This window comes from Gekko japonicus, unplaced genomic scaffold (genome assembly GCF_001447785.1).
Source record: "Gekko japonicus isolate JY-2015 unplaced genomic scaffold, Gekko_japonicus_V1.1 scaffold2533, whole genome shotgun sequence".
Taxonomy (NCBI): Eukaryota; Metazoa; Chordata; class Lepidosauria; order Squamata; family Gekkonidae; genus Gekko; species Gekko japonicus.
In genome coordinates, this window is record NW_015168730.1 from 107,258 (window position 1) to 128,120 (window position 20,863).

The following is a 20,863-nucleotide window of genomic DNA, read 5'->3' on the forward strand; positions in this document are numbered from 1 at the left end:
AAAATACTGCACAAAACAGCTGTATTTGCAAATATTACATCTAATACATACCAAGGGTTGCTTTATTGCAGGAAAAAAGGATGCAAATGAACAGAAGGGACTGGAAAGGTGCAATAAAAGCAACATAATTATATACCAGGATTAATTATAGAAAGCCTGAAAATTCTGGGACCATAAAGGAATGACTACTGCGTTAGAGAATGGAACTGAATTTGTGGCTCATTGACCAGCTTCCACATCCCAGTACTGGGTCACATGTATGAATGCATTCTACCTACAGACTCCTTCCAAAACAAGTCAATAGTCTAGAAGCCATCCAACATCACTGGTGAATTGCCCTATCTTGTGTGACCATCAAAATTCTACCACTAATACCACATAGCAAAGGGAATGTTTTTAATATACTCAGACTTTTCTCTGATCAGCTCATTGTTTATTAAATTAAACCTGCAACACAGATGTACCATTCTTATTCTTTGCTTTTCATATGCCCAGTACCCTTCTGATTATCCTCAACTTGTTCAAAATAAAATAAAGATTCATTTTCTTTCCCAAGGAAGATAGACAAGAGAAGTGTAATATCAACATCTGCACAGCAGCCTGAAATGCTGTTTTGAGTTTTCTCCCCAGATCTGGTCCAATTCCTTTCCCAAAGTATTTCTGTCGGTTGCCATTCCATCTAGCTGCATTGGAGGGAGAAGTTAAATGGTGATGGAGGGGTCCTCCTTTGGTTTACCTCAGACCAGCAGTCATTTGGCTCCTCCCCTCCCAGTACTAGTGGCCATTCCACCTGGTTGATACAGAACATTTATTAAATTAGCTATTAATTTGTTGTTGTTGTTGCCATCAAGTCACAGCTGACATATGGCCACGCTGTAGGATTTTCAAGGCAAGAGAAGTTCAGAGGTGGTTTGCCATTGCTTGCCTCTGCGTGGCAATCCTGGACTTCCTTGGTGGTCTCCCATCCAAATACTAGCCAGGGCCAGCCCTGCTTAGATTCGGAGATCTGATAGCTCAGGCACGCCTGGCCTATCCAGGTTAGGGCAAATTGTTCAATTAAGGCTGCAATCAGACAGGCAGTTTGACCCGCTGTTGCCCCATCTCTAACTGAGCCAAGTTATTCTGTAACAGAGAATCCTGATCAGACTCACCCCTTTTAGCACGCTTCAATGTGCCTGAATGATCAGATGGCAGAAGGCAGGAAGTCAGCCCATCGGCCATTTTTTTAAAAGTGTATCCTTTGAGCATGCCCACAAGCACTTATGAGCATGCTGGGATATATAGTTCATGGGGCCGTCAGCCATTTTTTTAAAAGCATGCATACAAGTGCTGATCAGCTTGCTGGGACATGTAGTCCTCCGTCTCTAAACTTTTCAATTTACCCCTTCCTCAAACTACAGAATAAAGCTGGAGTACAGGGCATCTTTCTTTGAAAGTTCCTATGAAGAAAACAAAGTTTAGAGCAGCCCCTGTGGGAGAGGGGAAGAGAGAGAGAGCAGTGCGAATATGCAGATAAGCGCACTTCGCTAATGAGCAAAAGAAATGGCAGCTGGAAAACAAGAGACCAGTCAGACCAGTCAGACCTGCCCGACGGCTTGAGTGTGCAACAGAACAATCAGGAAATCCATTTTGGAACCAGCTCAGACCAACAGGACTGGACTTTCTCAGGTATCAAAGAAAATTGCAGTAAGGGGAGGGCACAGACAACTGGGGCACGGCAGACAGATGTTGCTGTCTGATTGTGAACTTTAAATCCATAAGGGAATAGCAACGGCAACAGATTAAACTGCACGTCTGATCACATCCTATGAAGCCTTTTTTGTCATGCTTAAATCTTGCGTTTACCTGGTCATGCCTTGTCATAAAGTCAGCATTACAGAGTATCCATAGTCGGGCATGACTGGGCATTACATACAAGCTTCAAGGAAAGTTATGAACTGCAGTGTGGGATGGTTCTCCTTAAGACTCAAAACTTGGAAGATTCCTTTTCAAATTGTAAATCAATCAAATCTTGGCAGGAGCACCGGGAGCCAGATAAAATTTCATGGGGTAGGAGAGAGATCCAGCCTTCAGATTACTACTTAACCATCCCATTTCTAAATTCTTGATTTCATTTCAAGCGTTACATCCTTCACACTAGCATCTTGCTAATTGCTCACCACTGTAGGCAGATTATTGCAATCATACACATTCAGAGAACCCTGTGGGGTTGCACACATCATACATATTGTGTGAATCGAAGTATTGCGTTTAAATTTGATTGTAATTACTTTGCAGGTCAATTTAATGTTTCATCATAATATTTTTGTAGTAGTACGCTAAGCCCATCTACTTCACTTCTAGGTGAAGGAACTATGCCGGAGAAGGACAGTTTCAAAATGTAGCCATTTGTAAGTGTTGCTAGCTTTCCTTCTGCTATCGTTTTACGTAATGCCTGTTTGAACATCTGCTAAAAAGGATATAGAATTTCAGAGGCTGAGGGAAGATTTTCCATGTGTTCCTCCAGGCCTGCTTCACAGAAACATATGTGATCTTGCAACAGGAGAAAGTGCTTTTGTTCTCAATAGCATACACAGAAGAACAGCTAAGATCATTCCTCTTAATGAAAGCATAGTGATAAATTAGGTGTTGGTAACTCAAGGCAATTTCAAATAGAATGAAACTGGCAGGGAACGCCAGAGGAAGGGTGTCAGAACACAAAGCTAGCTCAACAGGATCAGACAGGGGGACATACTTGTTTGATCCACCCCCTCCAGAAAGCTTTGGTAGGCTGTACAATGTCTTCTGTGTACTCCCATGTGCACACAGAGCCCCATTGCAGTAAACAGGTATGCCCTTCGCACAGGACCTGTGCCAGGCTACCGGAGAGTGCTGAGGGGCCCCATCCCTGCTGATAGCACACCTGCCCTATCCACTACTTACTGCCACCATTTGTGCACCTCCCCCTTCCCACCCACTCTCCTGTCCCTCCCCACCTGTTCAGTGCTGCTTCTGCATTTGCTACCCATGCCTCAGTTCAGGTGTCTGCCCTCTGCTTGGTAAACATGTCATTGCTTCTTGCACCCTTGTTCATGGGGGGCAGCTGCCCTATGTCGTTGGAAGTGACCTGTAATTGTGGGAGATCTCCAGGCCCCACCTGCAGGTTGGTAACCTTTTCCTGAACAAGCATGAGGGCATCCAGCATCTAGGTTGATGCAAAAGAAGAAAAAAAGCTTTGCGTTATATTCAGTTTGGTGGGACAGAAATCGTGTCGGACTAGTCCAGACAGAATGATCTTCACAATAAGTTTAGTTTTCTTTTTGTCCTGCGCTGGGCTTCTACGTGAGAAGGACAGTTTCTATGTCAGGACCCTCAGACAATTCTGGAAAACATTCAGAAAAGCCTTACTTGCTTCCACAGTAGGTGGCCTCCTGTTTGAAGTGAGCATATATAGCAGGAATTACTGCTCAGGCAACTGGAGTGCACTCCAGTGTTCCCTCTAAGATGAGTTAGTGTGAGCTAGCTCACAGTGTTTTAGCCTTCGGCTCACACATTTTTGTCTTAGCTCAGGAAGGATGGCTCCAGAGCAAACTAATTTATGCAGTAGCCAAATCTCTTGTTCACAACTTTAATGCCAGTAGCTTACAAAGTAGAATTTTTGCTCACAGGACTCCACAGTTTAGAGGGAGCTTTGGGAAGTGGGCCATGAGGAAAGCAGAATGAGGCCTATATTCAGCCATTGGTTCAGTTTCATACCACCTTTCTGTGTGAAACACCCAAGATGGCTTACAAACTCAAAATAACCTCCTAACAAAACAAAATACAATAAACACCAGAGATGAGTTGGTATGGACCCAAATCCACCAGCAATTTCCTGTCCACAGATTGTGACTTCTTCATCTACCTCTGTTGCAGTCCCAAATACCCCTCTGAAATGCTTCTCCTCGGGGAAAGAGAGAGTCAGAGGTCTGTAGCAGGAGGAGAGAGTGGCAAAAATTGTCCACCTTCCGCCATGGGATTCTACCAGGGGATCTAAGTAGGGTTGCCAGGCCCACTCTGGTAACCAGTGGGAGACTGTGTGGGTCACAGACATCGATGAACAGCCATCAGCAATGGCATGATGTTACTTCTGAAAAAACCCAGAAGGATTATCTCTATGTCAAAACTTCAGGGGAAACCCAGCAGTGACACTATACCTCTCTGTCAAAAACTCTATGGCATGATGTCACGCTGTTGCTGACAGCAATTTTAAAAAAATCCTTTCTTCCATCGGCCACTGGATCTCCCACCCACAGTGGACACATGGCAGCTCTAGATCCAAACCATGATTATTTTAATCTCTTTCTTATTTCACATGATGTCACTGGTCTCACCTTGCCTCAGTTTTGTCACTGTGACTGATTATTCGTTTGTCTTTTCATGCCATTTTACCTACGATTTCTGGATGTGGACTGGTACAGCATAGCCCAATCTGTTCTGACCTCAGAAGCTAAGCAGGGTTGGTACTTGGATGGGTGACCACCAAGGAAGACTTTGCAGAGGCAAACCACCTTTGCTTAATCACTTGCCCTGAAAACTCTATGGGTTCACTATAAGTCAGCTGCGACTTGATAGCTTTACACACACACACTTATGACGTATCTAGGTATATGTCGTCTTTATGCCCTTTGTGCCTTATACCTCATTTATACGCAATTGACAAACGTAAAAATAAGTTAATTGTGATGGAGAAAAGACAGATTTGTTTTTCATGAGGGAGAAACAAGATTAAATTTGAATAGGAATCCCACCAACCATATTTGGAAGCTTGGTCTCATCCCTATTAAGCATTGAAACCACAGTTAGAAATACATGGGAATCCAGCAGCAGGTTAAATGCAACAAAAATAACAATAATAAAATAAGCAGTAAAATATTAAAGTCTTTCTTCCCCCAGTTGTATGGGAGAGCTAGCTTGGCCTAGGAATCTCCTAAATCTTCAGAACCAGTTTGGTATAATGGTTAAGAGTGTGGACTCTAATCTGGGAGAACCGGGTTTAATTCTCCGCTTCTCCACATGCAGCTGCTGGTGTGATTTTGGGCCAGTCATAAGTTCTTTCAGAGCTGTTCTCTCAAGGGCAGTTCTCAAGAGAGCTCTCTCAGCCCCACCTACCTCACAGGATGTCTGTTATGGGGAGGGGAAAGGAAGAAGAAGAAGAAGAGGAAGAGATTGGATTTATACCCCACCCTTCACTTGGAGTCTCAGGGCGGCTTACAAACTCCATTCCCTTCCCCTCCCCACAACAGACACCCTGTGAGGTGTGTGGGGCTGAGAGAACTCTGACACAAACTGCTCTTTTTCAAGGACAGCTGTGCCAGAGCTTGTGACTGACCCAAGGTCACATCAGCAGGTGCAAGTGGAGGAGTGGGGAATCAAACCCGGTTCTCCCAGATTAGAGTCTGCACACTTGTAAACTACTCTGAGACTCCTTTGGGTAGTGAAGGGCAGGGTATAAATCCAATGTCCTCCTCCTCCTTATCCTTTTTCATAAATTTCTTCAGAATGCAGAGAACTCTTTTTCATTTAGTAAAAAAAAAAAGGGTTCTGACTCATGGTGAAAATCCTGACACCACATCTGCAAAGGACTACGAAGTCAGACTGAAGGGAGGAACATCTTTTATTGGTATCATTTCCATGTTCATGTAGAGTCCCTCTGTCTCAACGCTCCTTGCTTCCCTGAAGTATGATGAGTCATGAGTTGGGTTATAATTCATTACTGAAATTTATGAGACCATCACATCTTGCACATGGAGGAGCATTAATGGTTAGTACCCCGCCACCATGGAAGATTTGTTAATGCACTTAATTTTTCCTCTTGATCTCCCTGAAGTCTTTTTTGACAGTCTTCCACCCTAACAGCCCAATAGTGCTACAGTTCTCTTTCCTCCTTTGCAAATTTGGTTTTTAAAATCCCTCTAGTGTTAATGACTTAACGGCCCTTTCAAATTATGCTACAGAGGTTAGCTGCAGTGCAAATGGCATGGAATGAGCATGCAGTTGCCAGCAGATTGAGCTATTTTAAATGCCTTAATGAGCATCACATTAAAATAAATATCTTGGATTTTACATGCAGTGCTCAGTTCCTCCAAGAGAATCCGCATAAAAGAATCTTGCTGCCAACATGCCTGTGTGTGCGTGTGAAGTGCTGCAAAGTCATAGCTGACTTATAGTGACCCTGGCAAGGGGCTTTCAAGGCAAGGGAGAAGCAGAGGGGGGTTTGCCATGGCCTTCTCCTGCAGAGTCTTCCTTGGTGGTCTCCCATCCAAGTACTGACCCTGCTTAGCTTCTGAGATTTGACAAGATCAGGTTATACCTGGTTATACCAGGCCGCCTTCCCTCCTGCAGTCATGCCTACAGGCCCTTTGAGATGACTTCTTTTTTTGCTGTTTGCATGCAATTCTTTAAATTCTTTGTGTGTGGTGTTTTACTAATGGACATAGGTGGCGTTCCATAAACGAGTACATCAGTAATGTTAAAAAGGAGGAAAAGATTTAAAAAATTTCAGGAGTGACGAGCTGCAGCAAACTGCATCTGCACAGGCCTGTTGAGCAAAATTAGGATTCCAAGTATCCACCCTGGAAAGAAGAGCAAGCCATTTGGAATCTGAGACAATTTGGAATTCCAAAATCCAAGGGAAAAATCTGGATGGGACGAGCTTTGTAAAGCTCTCTAGTTGTAGGTCATCAGGATAGCAGAAGCAAGAAATGCATTGGGGTATTCCTGGAAATGTTTATGGCAATCTTAAATAAATATTGCCCTGGAGTCCATGGGCTTTGCTTTCTAAGGACACTGTGTGGTTTTCAAAAAAGTGCCCTGATGAATTATGTGGCACTAAGACCTCAGTTAGAAAAACACAAACAGCCCGTTAAACATATTTCTACTCCCATGGCGTCTTTTGTGGCTGACAGAGTCAGATATGAGTGAAAGGTTCACTCACTGCCATCTATTTATAGACTGAGCTCTTAGCTGGTGCCACACTGGCCAGGCCAAGGGAGGTTCAGCCTGGACCCTGAATGCTGCTTGTCTCTTACAAATCAGGGTCACGACCTTGTAAAAATGTGCCATTCAGAGTTACAGCTCTGCCCATTTAAATGGAACCGAAAGTTAGGTACATAGTTTGGTTTTAGTGCACTAAGTCATCAGTGCTAAATGGAGCAATAAAGAACAAATAATCATCTTGCCCTGCTTTAAAATAAAATTGTAGTGGATCGCCGGGGTTCATTTGTACAACCAAGTGTTAGATCATAGTTTTTTCCTATCCACTCAAGTGTAGCTATCACGAAGCTGCCAGTTTGTGTCATTTCCTGTCTTATCAGGGCCTGACTCCTATTAAGAAACAGTTTGAAGGATCAGGCTACAAATTCATCGAGTCCAATATTTAACTTCCAGCACTGGCCAATGAAGACAGCTGTAGAGGAAGCTCACATGCAGGGCTTGTTGCTTAATTTCTGCTGTCTCCTATTTGCTGCTTTCTCCCAGCATCTGATAATGAGGTGTACTAACTTTAAATGAGGGAATTACAAGAGACCTTATGGAATTACAACTGATATTCAGGCTAAAGAGAGCAGTTCCTCCGGAGATAATGGCTGCTTTGGAAAGTGGCACTATACCCTACTGAGGCCCCTCCCCTCCCCAAACCATGCCTTTTCCAGGCTCCGCCCCCCCAATCTCCAGGAGTTTCTCAACACAGAGCTGGCAAACCTACTTGAACATGGAGCTTCCATTGAGGAGTAATTTTTTTTTGAAATTTTCCTACTGGCACACAACTACCAACAGGACACAGGACTAGACAGACCTGATCACATAAACCAATTAGGGCTGCCAACTCTGGGTTGGGAAATTCCCGGAGATTTGGTGGAGGGTGGGGTTTGGGGAGAGGTGAGACTCCAGTGGGGTATAAAGCCACAGAGTCCGCCTTCCCAAGCAGCCATTTTCTCCAGGGGAACGGAAGACAATGTAACAATATAAAAGCAAGCTATTAAAAAGCAAGCCACTGAACACAAACAGTGTAAGAGCTACTCATGGACCAGAAGCAGACCATTTAAAACGCTGGCAAGATTAGGGAAATAAAGGTAGGTTGATGATTGGCTGGGAAGGAGATAGGGTTGCCAACTCCAGGTGGGAAATTCCTGGAGATGTGAGGGATGGAGCCATGTCACACAGCAATGCTCTGGTTTGAGGGCAAAGCTCTATGATAAAAATCAGGGTCAAACTATAGAGTTTCATCCTCAAATCAGAGCATTGCCATGCAATGTTGCTGTTTGGGGTAGGGTTTCCCCCACCATCCAGGTGGCCGGCAGTGGGCAGAAGCCCCCCAAACTGAGGGATCACCTGCCCCCACCTGGGGAATGGGAACCCTAGGCAAGATAAGATCTCTAATTAAAAGCCTGAGCCTCTAATTTGGGCCTGGTGCCTCAAAGAAAGTAAAGTAAGTGCCATGTGAGCATCAAGGAGAAGGGCATTGCAGAAGCAAGGTGCCAACACAGAAAATGCCCTTTCCGTAGAAATGTTCTACCTCTGAAGGCGGAGAGCTGGGCTTGAGAGGCAGATCTTAACTGGAGGCCTGGATAGTGCAGGGGGAGATAGTCTTGCATGTTCCCTGGCCCATTACTGTATCTCCCTTATAAATAAAAGCCAAATGGCAGTGGCACTTCTCTAGAACATTCCACACGCTCCAAAATCAGTTCAATCTCTGATCTGTCATTCAAAGGGTCTCCCTATCCACTGGCTGCTTTGCCTGACTCATGCCTCCAACATTCTAAACATTTTGCTAATCCTCTCCCCCCCCATAGCCAGTCAGAACACAGAGGTTATTTGCATATGCAGCCTCATTGGCCTCTGCCTCGGAACACAGAGGTCGTTTGCATATGCGACTTGATTGGCTTTTGCCTCTAACATTCTAAACAGTTTTTCTGTTCTGAGGTAAAATATGTCCAATCTCCAGGTGAGGGATGGAGATCACTCAGAATTACAACTGCTTTCCAGATGGCAGAGATCAGTTCCCCTGGAGAAAATGGTGGGCTCTGTATCCTTATATGCTGCTGAGGTGGCCCCCGGATGACAGCCAATGTGACATAGCAGGCAGGGCTTCAGAGCACGGGAGAGGCTGCAGGTGTGTGGGGGGTGGAAAGCTGAAGAGTGAGGGGGAAATAAAGGTAGGTTGATGATTGGCTGGGAAGGAGATAGGGTTGCCAACTCCAGGTGGGAAACTCCTGGAGATGTGAGGGATGGAGCCTGGAGAGGGTGAGGTTTCAGGAGGCGTGGGACCTCAGACAGGTACAAAGCCATAGACTCCACCCTCCAAACCAACTATTCCCTTCTGGGGAACCATCATTGCCAATCTCCAGGTGAGGGCTGGAGATCACTCAAAATTACAACTGCTCTCCAGATGGCAGAGATCAGTTCCCCTGGAGAAAATGGTGGGCTCTGTATCCTTATATGCTGCTGGGTCACCTGCCCAGAGCCTCTTTCTAGAGGCCGTTGTGTTTATTTCCACAACGGGCCTTTTTCCTAGTAGGGCCATAAAGGTAAGAACCAGCACCTTGAATTGTGCCCAGGAACAGATGGGTACACATTGCAGAACTTTCAGCACACAGGTGATATCACTGTAACCAACCCCTAACAATAGCCTAACCACTGCATTTTGGACCAACCAAACTTTCCAGACAGCCCCCTAACTCAACAGTAATGTAATTGTAATTACATGGAACACGTTACAGTAATCTAACCCATGCTGTTCTGGCTCCCACCCTATCTCAGTGGAGCAGCAGGAGCAAAAGGGGACAACGATGATCTTGTGAAATACAGTGACATCACTTCCATGACCTCACAGCTTTGTGCAATGTTGTTTCCCCCAGTCTCCATCCTCCAAATGCTCCCAGCTGCCAATCCCAGACAGGGGTGCAGAGGCCCAAACTGAACATGGAGTATCTGTGCACATGCAGTAGCAAAATCAGGGAAATAACTTCCTTCACTGCAGTTTTTGCATGGAACAACAGCTTTGGGAGGAGGCAGGAGCTCTCGCTCCCTCCACGGCACTATTCCAAGCCCATTTGGGCTCTCCTTTATTTTTAGAGCCCATTCCTGCAGCTGCTGTAAACTTTACTTTGGCTCAGAGCAATTTTGTTAATAAAGGCCATAGCTCAGTGGTAGGGCACATGTTTTGAATGCAGATGGCCTCAAGATCAATGCCCAGCGTTTTCCAACTTGTAGCTGGGGAAGGCTTGAGAGCATGGACAGATTCTGCAGCTGGAGTAGATAGCACTGGGCAGAATGGACCAATGGCCTGACCCAGTGTAAGGCAACTTAGTATTTTCATATAGAGTCACGTGCTGTATTGTAGTGGATGTTACAGGGAACTGAGAGATATAAAGTGGTAGCAGCCAAATGTCACTTCTAACACGTCGTTCAGCTCTGAAAGTGGAAGAAAATAAATGCCTCTTCCTAATCATATGGCCTAAGTCTATTCCAGCTGCCATGTGATATTAGATGACGGCCCTTCATAACCAGTGGTCTGGAAAGAAATGGGTGATGAAGAAATGCATCCTGACTACTTGTTGACATACTGTGTGAATTGGGAATTGATTGGATTAAGGCTACAACTGAGCATGTATAAACCTTACGAGCGTACTAGCATCAGCTTTCAGTAAGTCAAATAACATTTTAACATCTACTAAAGCTTAGAGATAGCTCACGAACTGCCGCTTTGAGCTTGAGTCACTCCAGCGATACAGTACATTGGCACTGTTCCAAGCAGGCCTCTCTTTAAGGGCGTCAGACTGCATTGCAGCGCTTTGGGTGGGAAGAGGTGGTGGGAGGCAAAGCAAAGCCCATCAGAGAAGCTGTGGTGGGCCATGGACTGAACAAACAATGTCCTAAGTGGAGGACACATTAAAACTGACACAAGGTTGCCACCCAAAATGATAACCCTGTGCCGAGTTCACCGTCTCTTCCATCTAATGCATGTGGTCACTGAGCCACTGTTGTCATGTCATTATATTTCTGCATCTACCCATTTGTTTCCTAAATTTCACCAATGGAGGAGGAGGAGGAGGAGGAGGAGACTGGATTTATATCCTGCCCTTCATTCGGAGTCTCAGAGTGGTTTACAGACTCCTTTCCCTTCCCCTCCCCACAATAGGCACCCTGTGAGGTAGGTGGGGCTGAGAGAGCTCTGACAAAAACTGCTCTTTCAAGGACAGCTCTGACAGAACTATGGCTTGCCTAAGGTCATCTAGCAGCTGCAAGTGGAGGAGTGGGGACTCAAACCTGGTTCTCCCAGATTAGAGTCCATGCATTTAACCACTACACCAAACTGGCTGAGTCAGCATATATGTCACAAAGGAATGCTAGCCTCCAGGTGGGACCTGGGGATCCCCTCAAATTACAGCTCATCTTCAGATGACAGAGGTCAGTTCCTCTGGAGAAAATGGAAGCTTTGGAGAGTGGACTCGGTGGCATTGTGCCCCACTGAAGTCCATCTCCTGTCCAGGCTCCATCCCAAAATCTGCAGGTATTTCCCAGCCTGAACCTGGCAACCCTACCCCATCCCCTGCTGGTGGCAAGGGGGGACCTGGCAACCCTAATGTCACAACATGGGGAAAGTGCCCCACACAGTATGGGGGAGGGGGGCACTCAACTCAAGGATGCTGTTTGCCATGATAGCTCCATGTTCAGAGTAAAGCATTGTTTCACTCTGTTCGTTCATTTCTTGCCATTTTTTATTGTTTTCTCAGCCAAAATACACAGTAAATCCCTATATTCATTTTGTTTGCAAAATCAGAGAGTAGTTTATATCTTGGTTTGCACCATTTAAATCAAATACATCTGATGAATGTGAATTCCTATGTGAATATTTGCCTCGGCCAAATATTCTGATTTGAAACAAGCACACGTGAAAGTCTGAAAGTGCACTTAAGCGAGGCAAGATATAAATGAGTATTCTCTGGGATGACAAAGTCTTTTGTCTAAAATCTCGTCCTTTCCACTGATATGCAATTATGAAAGATGAACATTTATACCGAGCCATTATCTAAAAAGTGTATCAAGCCACAAATGAGCCTTGTTTATGTGGATACCTACAAGGAACTCTATTTAACAATTTTTCCACAGCAAAGAGACAGAAAATGATATTAAAGGAAATATAAATCAGGTAAAGAACTTTGACACACAGGAAGTAGTGAATAATTCATCAATGATTAATAAATCCAGTTATCAACCAATATTCTTAATGCTTTCGCACTTTATATACATCATCTGGGATAAATATACCTTTGTTCTGTCTTCCCAGAAAAATATTCTACAGCTCTGATCTTTTTCTTTAACGTACATGTGTTTAGCATTACTATTTTCAAATCAAGAGATTTTTCTTTTCTTTTTAAGGCTAATAAAACGTAGCCGAGAATACAAACAGCTAGGAAAATAAGCAGAACACTCCTGAAATCACCAATTGGGCGCAATCCAGGTCGAATCAAAACTTTCTGTAGTACGTTGCAGTGCAGCATGAAAAATGATTTTCCGTATTTTCTCAGACACAATTCATCACTTTGTGGCATGTGAATCCTGGACACAGTGAAAGGCTGGAGGTGGAACCCGCCTCAGCAGCATTATGCGTGCACCGACAAGACATTATTGCAAGGCAAGCAAAAGGGCTGTTCCATGTTTTGAAGCTTCTTTCCCCCTTTTTGTTATCTTCCTTCCCACCCCACCACCACCCTACTTTACGTTTTCTTGATCTCATGCCCAGACCAGCTTGGAAGCCTCTTTGATTGCTGGTTACTATTATTCCTGTCTCAAACGGGGTGGTCATTCCCAGGAATCCTCAACGCAGCCTCTGTTGTATGTAAACTTGTTAACAGTGCATTGAAAGCAAAGCCATTATCATCGTTAATGGTTTCATCAGCAAGAAAAATAATTTGCTTGGCAGGATCACTGCACGTAAATAGGATGCTTCTCATGAGAGAAACTCAGAATAAACACAATCTTGTAACTTTAAAATGCAAAAAAAAAGTGGTGTGGGTTAATTACATGAGGGAGATTCTTAGCAGGGGAGGATTTCCACTTTTGGAGCTTGCAGACTACAAACAAAATCAATGACTGTTGCCCCCTCAAAGACACGGACACCCTTTGCTATGTGAACTGTCTGGCTTCCAAGGTAAAGGTTCCATCTCCTTTTTATTTCAATAGTGCAGCTCTATGGTGACTCTGATTTGGTAAGAGGAATTTAAAAACACTTCTATTCATGAAGCTCTAGCGAGTTACTACCGTAACGTCTGAAAGATCAGTGCTGGAGAGAGAAGCAGACGATATTAGTACACCTTCGGCTTGGAGTATGAGCATTATGAGCTTGTAATTCTCGGCTTCAAAGTGGGGTGGATTTTTTAGCTTTATCTGCCTGGAATCAGAGCAGGATTTCTCTTCACCTCTATAACTGAGGGTCTCTTGCTGCTACTGCTGGTGGGGGGTATGTGGTGGCGGCACCGGAAGTGCATTGTAGTGATTAGAGTTGAGAACTAGGATCTGAGAAACCTGGATTCAAATCCCCACTCTGCCATGGAAGTCTGCTGGGTATTGTGGGCCAGTCACCTACTCTCAGCCTAACCAACCTCACAGGCTTGTTGCTGTCAGGATCAGATGGTGGTGAGGAGAACTATGTAAGCTGCTTTGGGTCCCCATTAGGGAGGTAGGTGGGATATAAATGAAATAAGTTAATAAATGGTAGGATAGCCAGCCAGATGAGATAGGGCTGCTAAGTGGGGGTGGGGGGCGGGTAAACCCCTGCTTTGGAGGCCCGATTTCCGCCACTGTGGGATCCGCCTCCCTCCCTCTCTTTTCTTTCCTCCTTCTCCACCTCAGGCACTTCAGATGCTCAGAGTGTATTTTGGGGGATGTGACTCCTAATAAACTCAGGTAGTCAACCGTGTTGGCCTGAAGCAACGGCTTTCCCTCCAATGATTGGGGCCACGCCCTCAACATGATCGATGTCGTGCGTCACTTCCGGTGACATGCTGGCGGCATGCGCACGCATGTCCACCTTCGGCTCCCGGAGCCCGGCGAGGCTCCCCCGCCATCAAGATAAATAGACTTGGCAACCCTAAGATGAGAGGAAGGAACGTATATTCTCTCTCTCTCTCTCTCTCTCTCTCTCTCTCTCTCTCTCTCTCTCTCTCTCTCCCCCTCCCTCCCTTTTCTTTCCTCCTTCTTCCTCAGGCACTTCAGATGGTCAGAGTGTACTTTGGGGAATGGGACTCCTAATAAACCCAGGTAGTCAACCGTGTTGGCCTGAAGCAGTAGAACAAATTGAAACTCCAGTGGCACCTTTAAGACCAACAAAGTTTTATTCTAAGTATGAGCTTTTGTGTGCATGCACACACTTTCAAATACATTGGAATGGTAGGTAAGGTACAAACCTATAGACAGGGGCTGAAAAGGAAAGAAAGAAAGAAAGAAAGAAAGAAAGAAAGAAAGAAAGAAAGAAAGAAAGAAAGAAAGAAAGAAAGAAAGAAAGAAAGAAAGAGGAAGGAAAGATGCTGTTAAATGACCTCCACACCTGAGAGAAGAGAATGGAGCGTATCAGTTTACTTCCCACAATTAGAAAAGATATCTTTACATATTCATCTGCTACGTTGACATATTTATTGCTTTACAGCTGTTGACCTTATAACCTTAGCTTGTTATTTAGTTCCATCTTTGCTGTTCAGCCCCTTTCTATAAGTTTGAACCTTTACCTATCGTTCCAATGTATTCAAAAGAGTGTGCATGCACACAAAAGCTCATACCTTGAATTTAAGTTCCTTGGTCTTAAAGGGGCTGCAGGACTCTAAATTTGTTTTCCTAATAAACCTGTCATCTAATGCTGCTGCTGCTTGCATCCATGTCACAAGAAGGCAAGTGGGATGGAGTTGGGGCATTCAAAATCCTATGGCGCTTTCAATGATGTCATATAGAGGGCCGAAGATTCCAAGCATTCCAAGTGCTTGGAACTGGGCTCCAAATAACTTGAAACTCTTTGTTGATTTTGTCAGCCTCATTTCATGGCACCCAACACTGAATGCCATTTTCTGTTTTTTGTGTTGTTGTTTTTAATGGAAACACATAGATGGCCTAGCCCTTTCAGAACAGGACCAGCTTATCCTTTTTTGGCTTCTGCTCATGAATAATTAGTACCACTCTGTTGATAGATCTCTAAATACTACTCATTAAAGATATTAGCTGTCTATTGTTCAACTTTAATTTTGCGAGAATGCCACTTAACAGATAACCTCCCATCCACCTAAATTTTTTTTGCTGTAATCCTTCCCCATGGAAGGTGCCGAGTCACAATTAGCACGGTTTCACTAGGGCTTTATCTCTTGTGTCTATAGTGTACCTATAGTGTCCTGATCTAGATGGCCCAGGCTAGCCTGATATCATTAGATCTCTAAGCAGGTCAGCCCTAGTTAGTACTCGGATGAGAGGCCACTGAGAAAGTCCAGGGCTGCTACACAGAGGGAGCCAATGGCAAACCACCTGTAAATGTCCCTTGCCCTGAAAAGCCTATGGGGTCTCCATAAGTCAACTGTAACTCAATGGCCCTTTCCACTGCCAAATGTCTATAGCATTATAGCCTCAGCAATGATTAACTGAATTAAAGACATAGTCCAGTGTAGAAGGTCATGGTCCATTTTTAACTTTCTTTACCCAAAGATGAATTGGATGTCTCAAGGCATCAACATGAAGTCATGCATAAGATCTTCACGGATTTTGAATTTGAAATTGTACTAGACATATAAAATCCTACACAAGGAAGACAGGAACCACATATTCAGTCTATCAGATTCTACTGTTACATTTGGAACTTAACGTCAACCGATACAAAATTAAGCTTGGCGGGGGGGGGGGGGGGGGGGTCCCCAGACATTGATCACTACCTTTTAAGTGGGGAAAAAAGACTTAATCTTTATATGGTCTCAGTCTTATATTTCCGTCTTGAGATATGTTAATCTCTGATTCTGTATATAATGTAAGCACTGTAATTTTTTAGCATTATTTCTGAACTGTTAGTAAAATAGACTTTAGATTGCTGAAATGTTTCCATGAATAAAGAAAGCATGTAGGTTTTCCTACCTCTTACCCAAAGAGATTAAAATTTGGAGGTCCAGAACAGTAAGCGGCTAAATCCAAGCATATACACAGTGGGTTGGATCCAGACTAAACTGGTGATTTCCAACATTTCCCCCTTCCCACTACAGACTCACTCATTCCTTGGGGCCCCTATACCTTAAAAGCAGCATTTTGTGGAGCCTGGTGGGCTCAGTGGGAGAAAACCGGCAGGTAAGTTCCATTCAGCTGATGAAAAATTGTAGTCTGGATCAACCCAATGAGTGGAAATAAAATGCTGTGAACCTATTGAATAACAGCCCATAAAGCCTTTTAGTTCTAAGAGGTATCACTAGAATGTTATACATGTAACTTAACAGACACTCCACATTCTCATATGCACAGTATGGGTTGGATCCATAGATCTGTTTATTGTGCATTAAGGTTGTTTTGCACGAGAGGGATGGTTTTCACCAATTACCCCTTGCCAATGCAGACTCCCACATCACCCTCCACATTGTTCTACAGCAGGGGTCCCCAACTTTTTCTAGCTTGCCGGCACCTGCTAAATTCTGAGTCGGGGTGGTGGGCACAACCAAAAAATACTTCAGGAGGCAGAGCCAATCACAAAATGGCAGGGAGTAAGGTTATGCATAACTTGAATAGTAACTCTTCAACATTTTTTGGAGATGCTCTGCTCAACAGGATGCCTTTTAAGATGAATATATTGTTTTAAATTATTTTGTTGCATGCACACTGCTTCTCAGAAGCCCCACTACTTTTTGAAACACTTGGTGGGCACCATGGTGCCCCGGGGCACCACATTGGGGATCCCTGCTCCACAGGATCCCCTGACTCCTAGAATAAGGTCTCCCAAGAACACAGGAACTATAGCAGGAAAGGGTGGTGGAAGAGATCCACAAATGACACTAAGGGTGATTTCCCACAAGCGCTGCTCAGCGCTCACTCTTCTCTCTGGCCCGATGGTATGTGTCAGTTTCACACAAGCTGCTGCGTGACTGCATTTTGCCCCACAGCTTTGTGTGATTTCCCCCGCGTCTACTCAATCCTGTTTTTTGAGGATTGAGTAGACGTGGAGAAAATCGCACGAAGCTGCTGGGCAAAATGCGGCCGTGCAGCAGCTTGTGTGAAATTGACACGTACCATCAGGGCAAAAGGGAGGCGTGAACGCGGAGCAGCGCTTGTGGGAAATCACCCTCAACCTAAAGTTCTTTGGCTCCAACCTGATATGTGTGTTTTATTTATGTATATGTATAAGCAGGCATTTAGATAGTAAAGAATGCTGAACCTATATAAGGCAACTTAGCATGTCTTCGTGTTCTATCTGCTAAAATGATCTTGCAGTCTTTCTATTTATGCTCTTAGTAAGTTTACAGTTAAGATACATGCACACAGTGAACAGAAGTCAGTGGCAAAACATCTGGACTCACCTGTAATTCTGCTTTTCATTTCCTATGTAAAACCGATCGTATTGGGAATAAGCCCGATTTCCTTCCCAGTCCATTAGTTCAATTCTTAGCGAATAGTGCCTTTGACTGGTTATTGTAAAGATAAACTCATTCCCCAGCCAATATTCACCCGAGGGACTACCAAAGCCCTAGAAAAAAATGGGTGAAATGCAATTCAATGATCGTTTCTCATGCTTTTGTGACATTTACATTATAGGAGCAGTCATAATTTTTACTAAAAAGCAGTCTTCTTTCTTGTTATGATGAACTTGACTAATATATGAAAAATGTTTGATGTTTTCAGGTGCAATTTGGGAATGCAAGTTTATAACTATATTGAGTTGGACCCAACCAACTCTTCCAATGGTAAAAACCCAGAAGAGAGTGCTCCCTTTGACCACTGAACACATGGAGCTGCTTTATACTGAATCAGATCCTTGGTCCCTCAGAGTCTGTTTTGTGTACTCAGACTGGCAGCAGCTCTTCAGGGTTTCAGGCAGAAGTCCTTCATGTTACCTACTACCAGATCTTTTAACTGAAGAAGCCAGAGGTTGAACTTGGGACCTTCTGCATGCCACACAGATGTTCTACCACTGAGTCACAGCCCTTCCCCATTAAAAAGGCTATGCTGATGATCAGGGGACCTGCATGAACAAAAGGAATATGCAACGTGGGCTGTAGTAAGAAGGGGAAATAGGTGTGATGTAGTGAAAAAGCTGGCTGGATCCAACCCATTGAAAAGTTTCAGTGTTGCCCCTGATTTCTGGTTAATAGAGACATTAAATTGATGAGAGTTTCTATTTTTGGGCAGGAACGGCCAGGAACGGAGTTCCGGCTGGCTTCAGAGTTGGCCACGCCCACTACAGCCAAAGCATCTGCGTGCGAGAGCAACCCGCCCCCCCCCCCCCCGGCGACTCTGAGGCAGGTGAGCCAGGGGGCCCCTGAAAGGATCGGGGAGGCAACCCCCCCCGGCTTGTCCAAGGGCTGGCATGGGGTGTGGCCTAATATGCCAATGAGCCTGCTGTCATGGGTGTGGCCTGATATGCTAATGAGTTTCTGCTGTTGGGTGTGTCCTATTATGCTAATGAGTTCCTGCTGGGCTTTTTCTATTTTTAATTAGGCCAGATTTAATACTACTTCATCTGAGGATTAGACTGCATATTTCATTTAGAAAATGCAGCAACATGGGAAACAGTCCTGCTCTCAAGATGAAGGCCTTTTAGAAAGGTAAACTTGATATTATTAAGCAGGTATTCAATACTTTGATAATTATGCACACAATTATTGTTTTAATGATAAGGGTAAATCATAAAGATCTGAGATCAAATCATCCAGAAAAGTTCTGCTTTATCTGCTGGGTTCTTGAAAATTACTGATTGTTAAGAATTGGCATAAGGACAAATCTCCTTTGGTGAGCATATGGCTTTTTATAGCACAGGAACCACTTCAAATAGTTAACATATTATATTCATTTCTTTTGCCCAACAGAATCCGTGTTTTACATTACTGGAAGCAGTGAAGTAATTTTGTAAAAAATTACAACAATTTCTGATGGCTTGTTGTTAGCTCATTCAATTTAAAGATAAGAAATGTACTTTAATGATTGATTGAATGCTTGTTTATATTTGTGGTTTGCCATCATCTCTGCCTATGTGGATCAGTGTTTTGTGTGCCATTTCTATTTTTATGTAAAGCACATGTTAAAGTAAGCCTCCACGCATGCACACACACATTCCAGGCAGCAGAGAGGAGAGGTGTCCACCTTTAGCTGCTATAACAAATTATGTTCTATTGGTGATTTGAAAAGGAAAAACCTCTTTAAAACTGAACAGTGCAATCTTAAACAGTTAACTCTTCTAAGCCCCTTGAAGCTACTGGGCTTTGAGGGGGTTGACTCTGTTTAGGACTGCAGTGAATAAAACCATTAACATGAGTGTTGCCAATGTCAATGAATAAGTACAACATCAAGATATGTAAAGAAGGGTTGAAAAATGATTATCAAATGTATTCTAAATACATACTGTAACAAGACCACATCAGTGCTCAATGTTTTTTCTTGAAACCCATAAAGAAGATCAACTTTTTTTTGTTTTTAGCTATGTATGTGTGTGTGTGTGAGAGAGAGAGAGTCTGTGAGAACGATTTGGTTTTTTCTTTCAAGCGAATATTTTTAATCAATCATTTGTTTTTCATTATCATTGCTTTCAATGTGACACAGGTTTTCACCCATAACTTATTATCCCTATCCAACTGAGTTGAAATTTTCATGCCAGAGTTCACACCAACAGGCAAAGGGAAGCATTTTGCAAGATAGCTCAAGCAAGTAGCAGATAGTACGGTGAGGTGAGTACATATAGTACAGTGAGGTGAGTACATAGATCTGCATTGGCAACCTGAGACAGTGGGTAACAGGGAGCACAAATAATATATGAAATATAAAATGTTATAAATGGGGAACCATGTTTAGCAGGAGTGTGGGGACATCTCTGTACCACACATAAAGATGGGATCAGGTGAGCAAAGAGCTTGACGAAGCACAATCTAATCCCCTGCCACTCTATGATACTGCACTGTCAGTCTGTCTTCCTTGTGCTTTGCCTAAAAACAGACTACATGAGCCATGTAGTACTTCCATATCCATAATGAATGAGCTATCCCTACTGGATATCCACCATTGTGTTAGCTGAATTGCTTTATTTACAGAAATTGGCAATTTATGAATTGGTTCTTGCCAGTTTATACCAAGGTCCTGTTCCCACCAAGGGTTACCAGAGAAGGTTAACGAGGCTGTTATATTTAAAATAAATGTATTTTACTAGAAAATATATCTCATACAAACAATACTGATGCACTCACACATTCAATCAAGTTCCTTAGAATTACAGTATTAAAATAGGCACGGTTGCATTAGCAGGTGGGGGTGATGACGGGTGATACTTATCTGTCTTGCAGCTTGGTTGTCCCAATAAAGAATGAATGGGAAGAAATGGACACTAAAGGGAGTTCACACACGACTAGAACCAGCCAGAATGTGTGAGTCTCTTGACTGCAGATCAAGAGATCAAAGTGGAGGCAAGGGCAGGGGATAGCAAGTGGGACTTAAGGGGAGTAAAAGCAGATAGGGGTTGTTGCGGGGAATGCTAGCTAGGAAGGGCCAGGCGAATGGTCCTTTCCTTTTATAGTGGGTCCATTGGATGGGTGGCAACTGTTCCAACCAGTAGACCCACCTACCTCTCAGTCCGTCCTATTGGTTGCATGTAGGGAGGGTGGTTACCTAAGAGGAGTGGGCAATATTGTAA

General features: G+C 43.8%; 1 protein-coding gene across 1 annotated transcript in view; it reads right to left on the reverse strand.

Moving 5' to 3' along the window:
- Positions 1-20,863, reverse strand: part of LOC107114159 (angiopoietin-1-like) — a 116,871-nt gene that overhangs the window by 14,563 nt on the left and 81,445 nt on the right. The window contains exon 9 of the mRNA XM_015415597.1: positions 17,547-17,713. Within this exon, the coding sequence (XP_015271083.1) occupies positions 17,547-17,713 (167 nt within the window). The remainder of the gene's footprint in view (positions 1-17,546; positions 17,714-20,863) is intronic.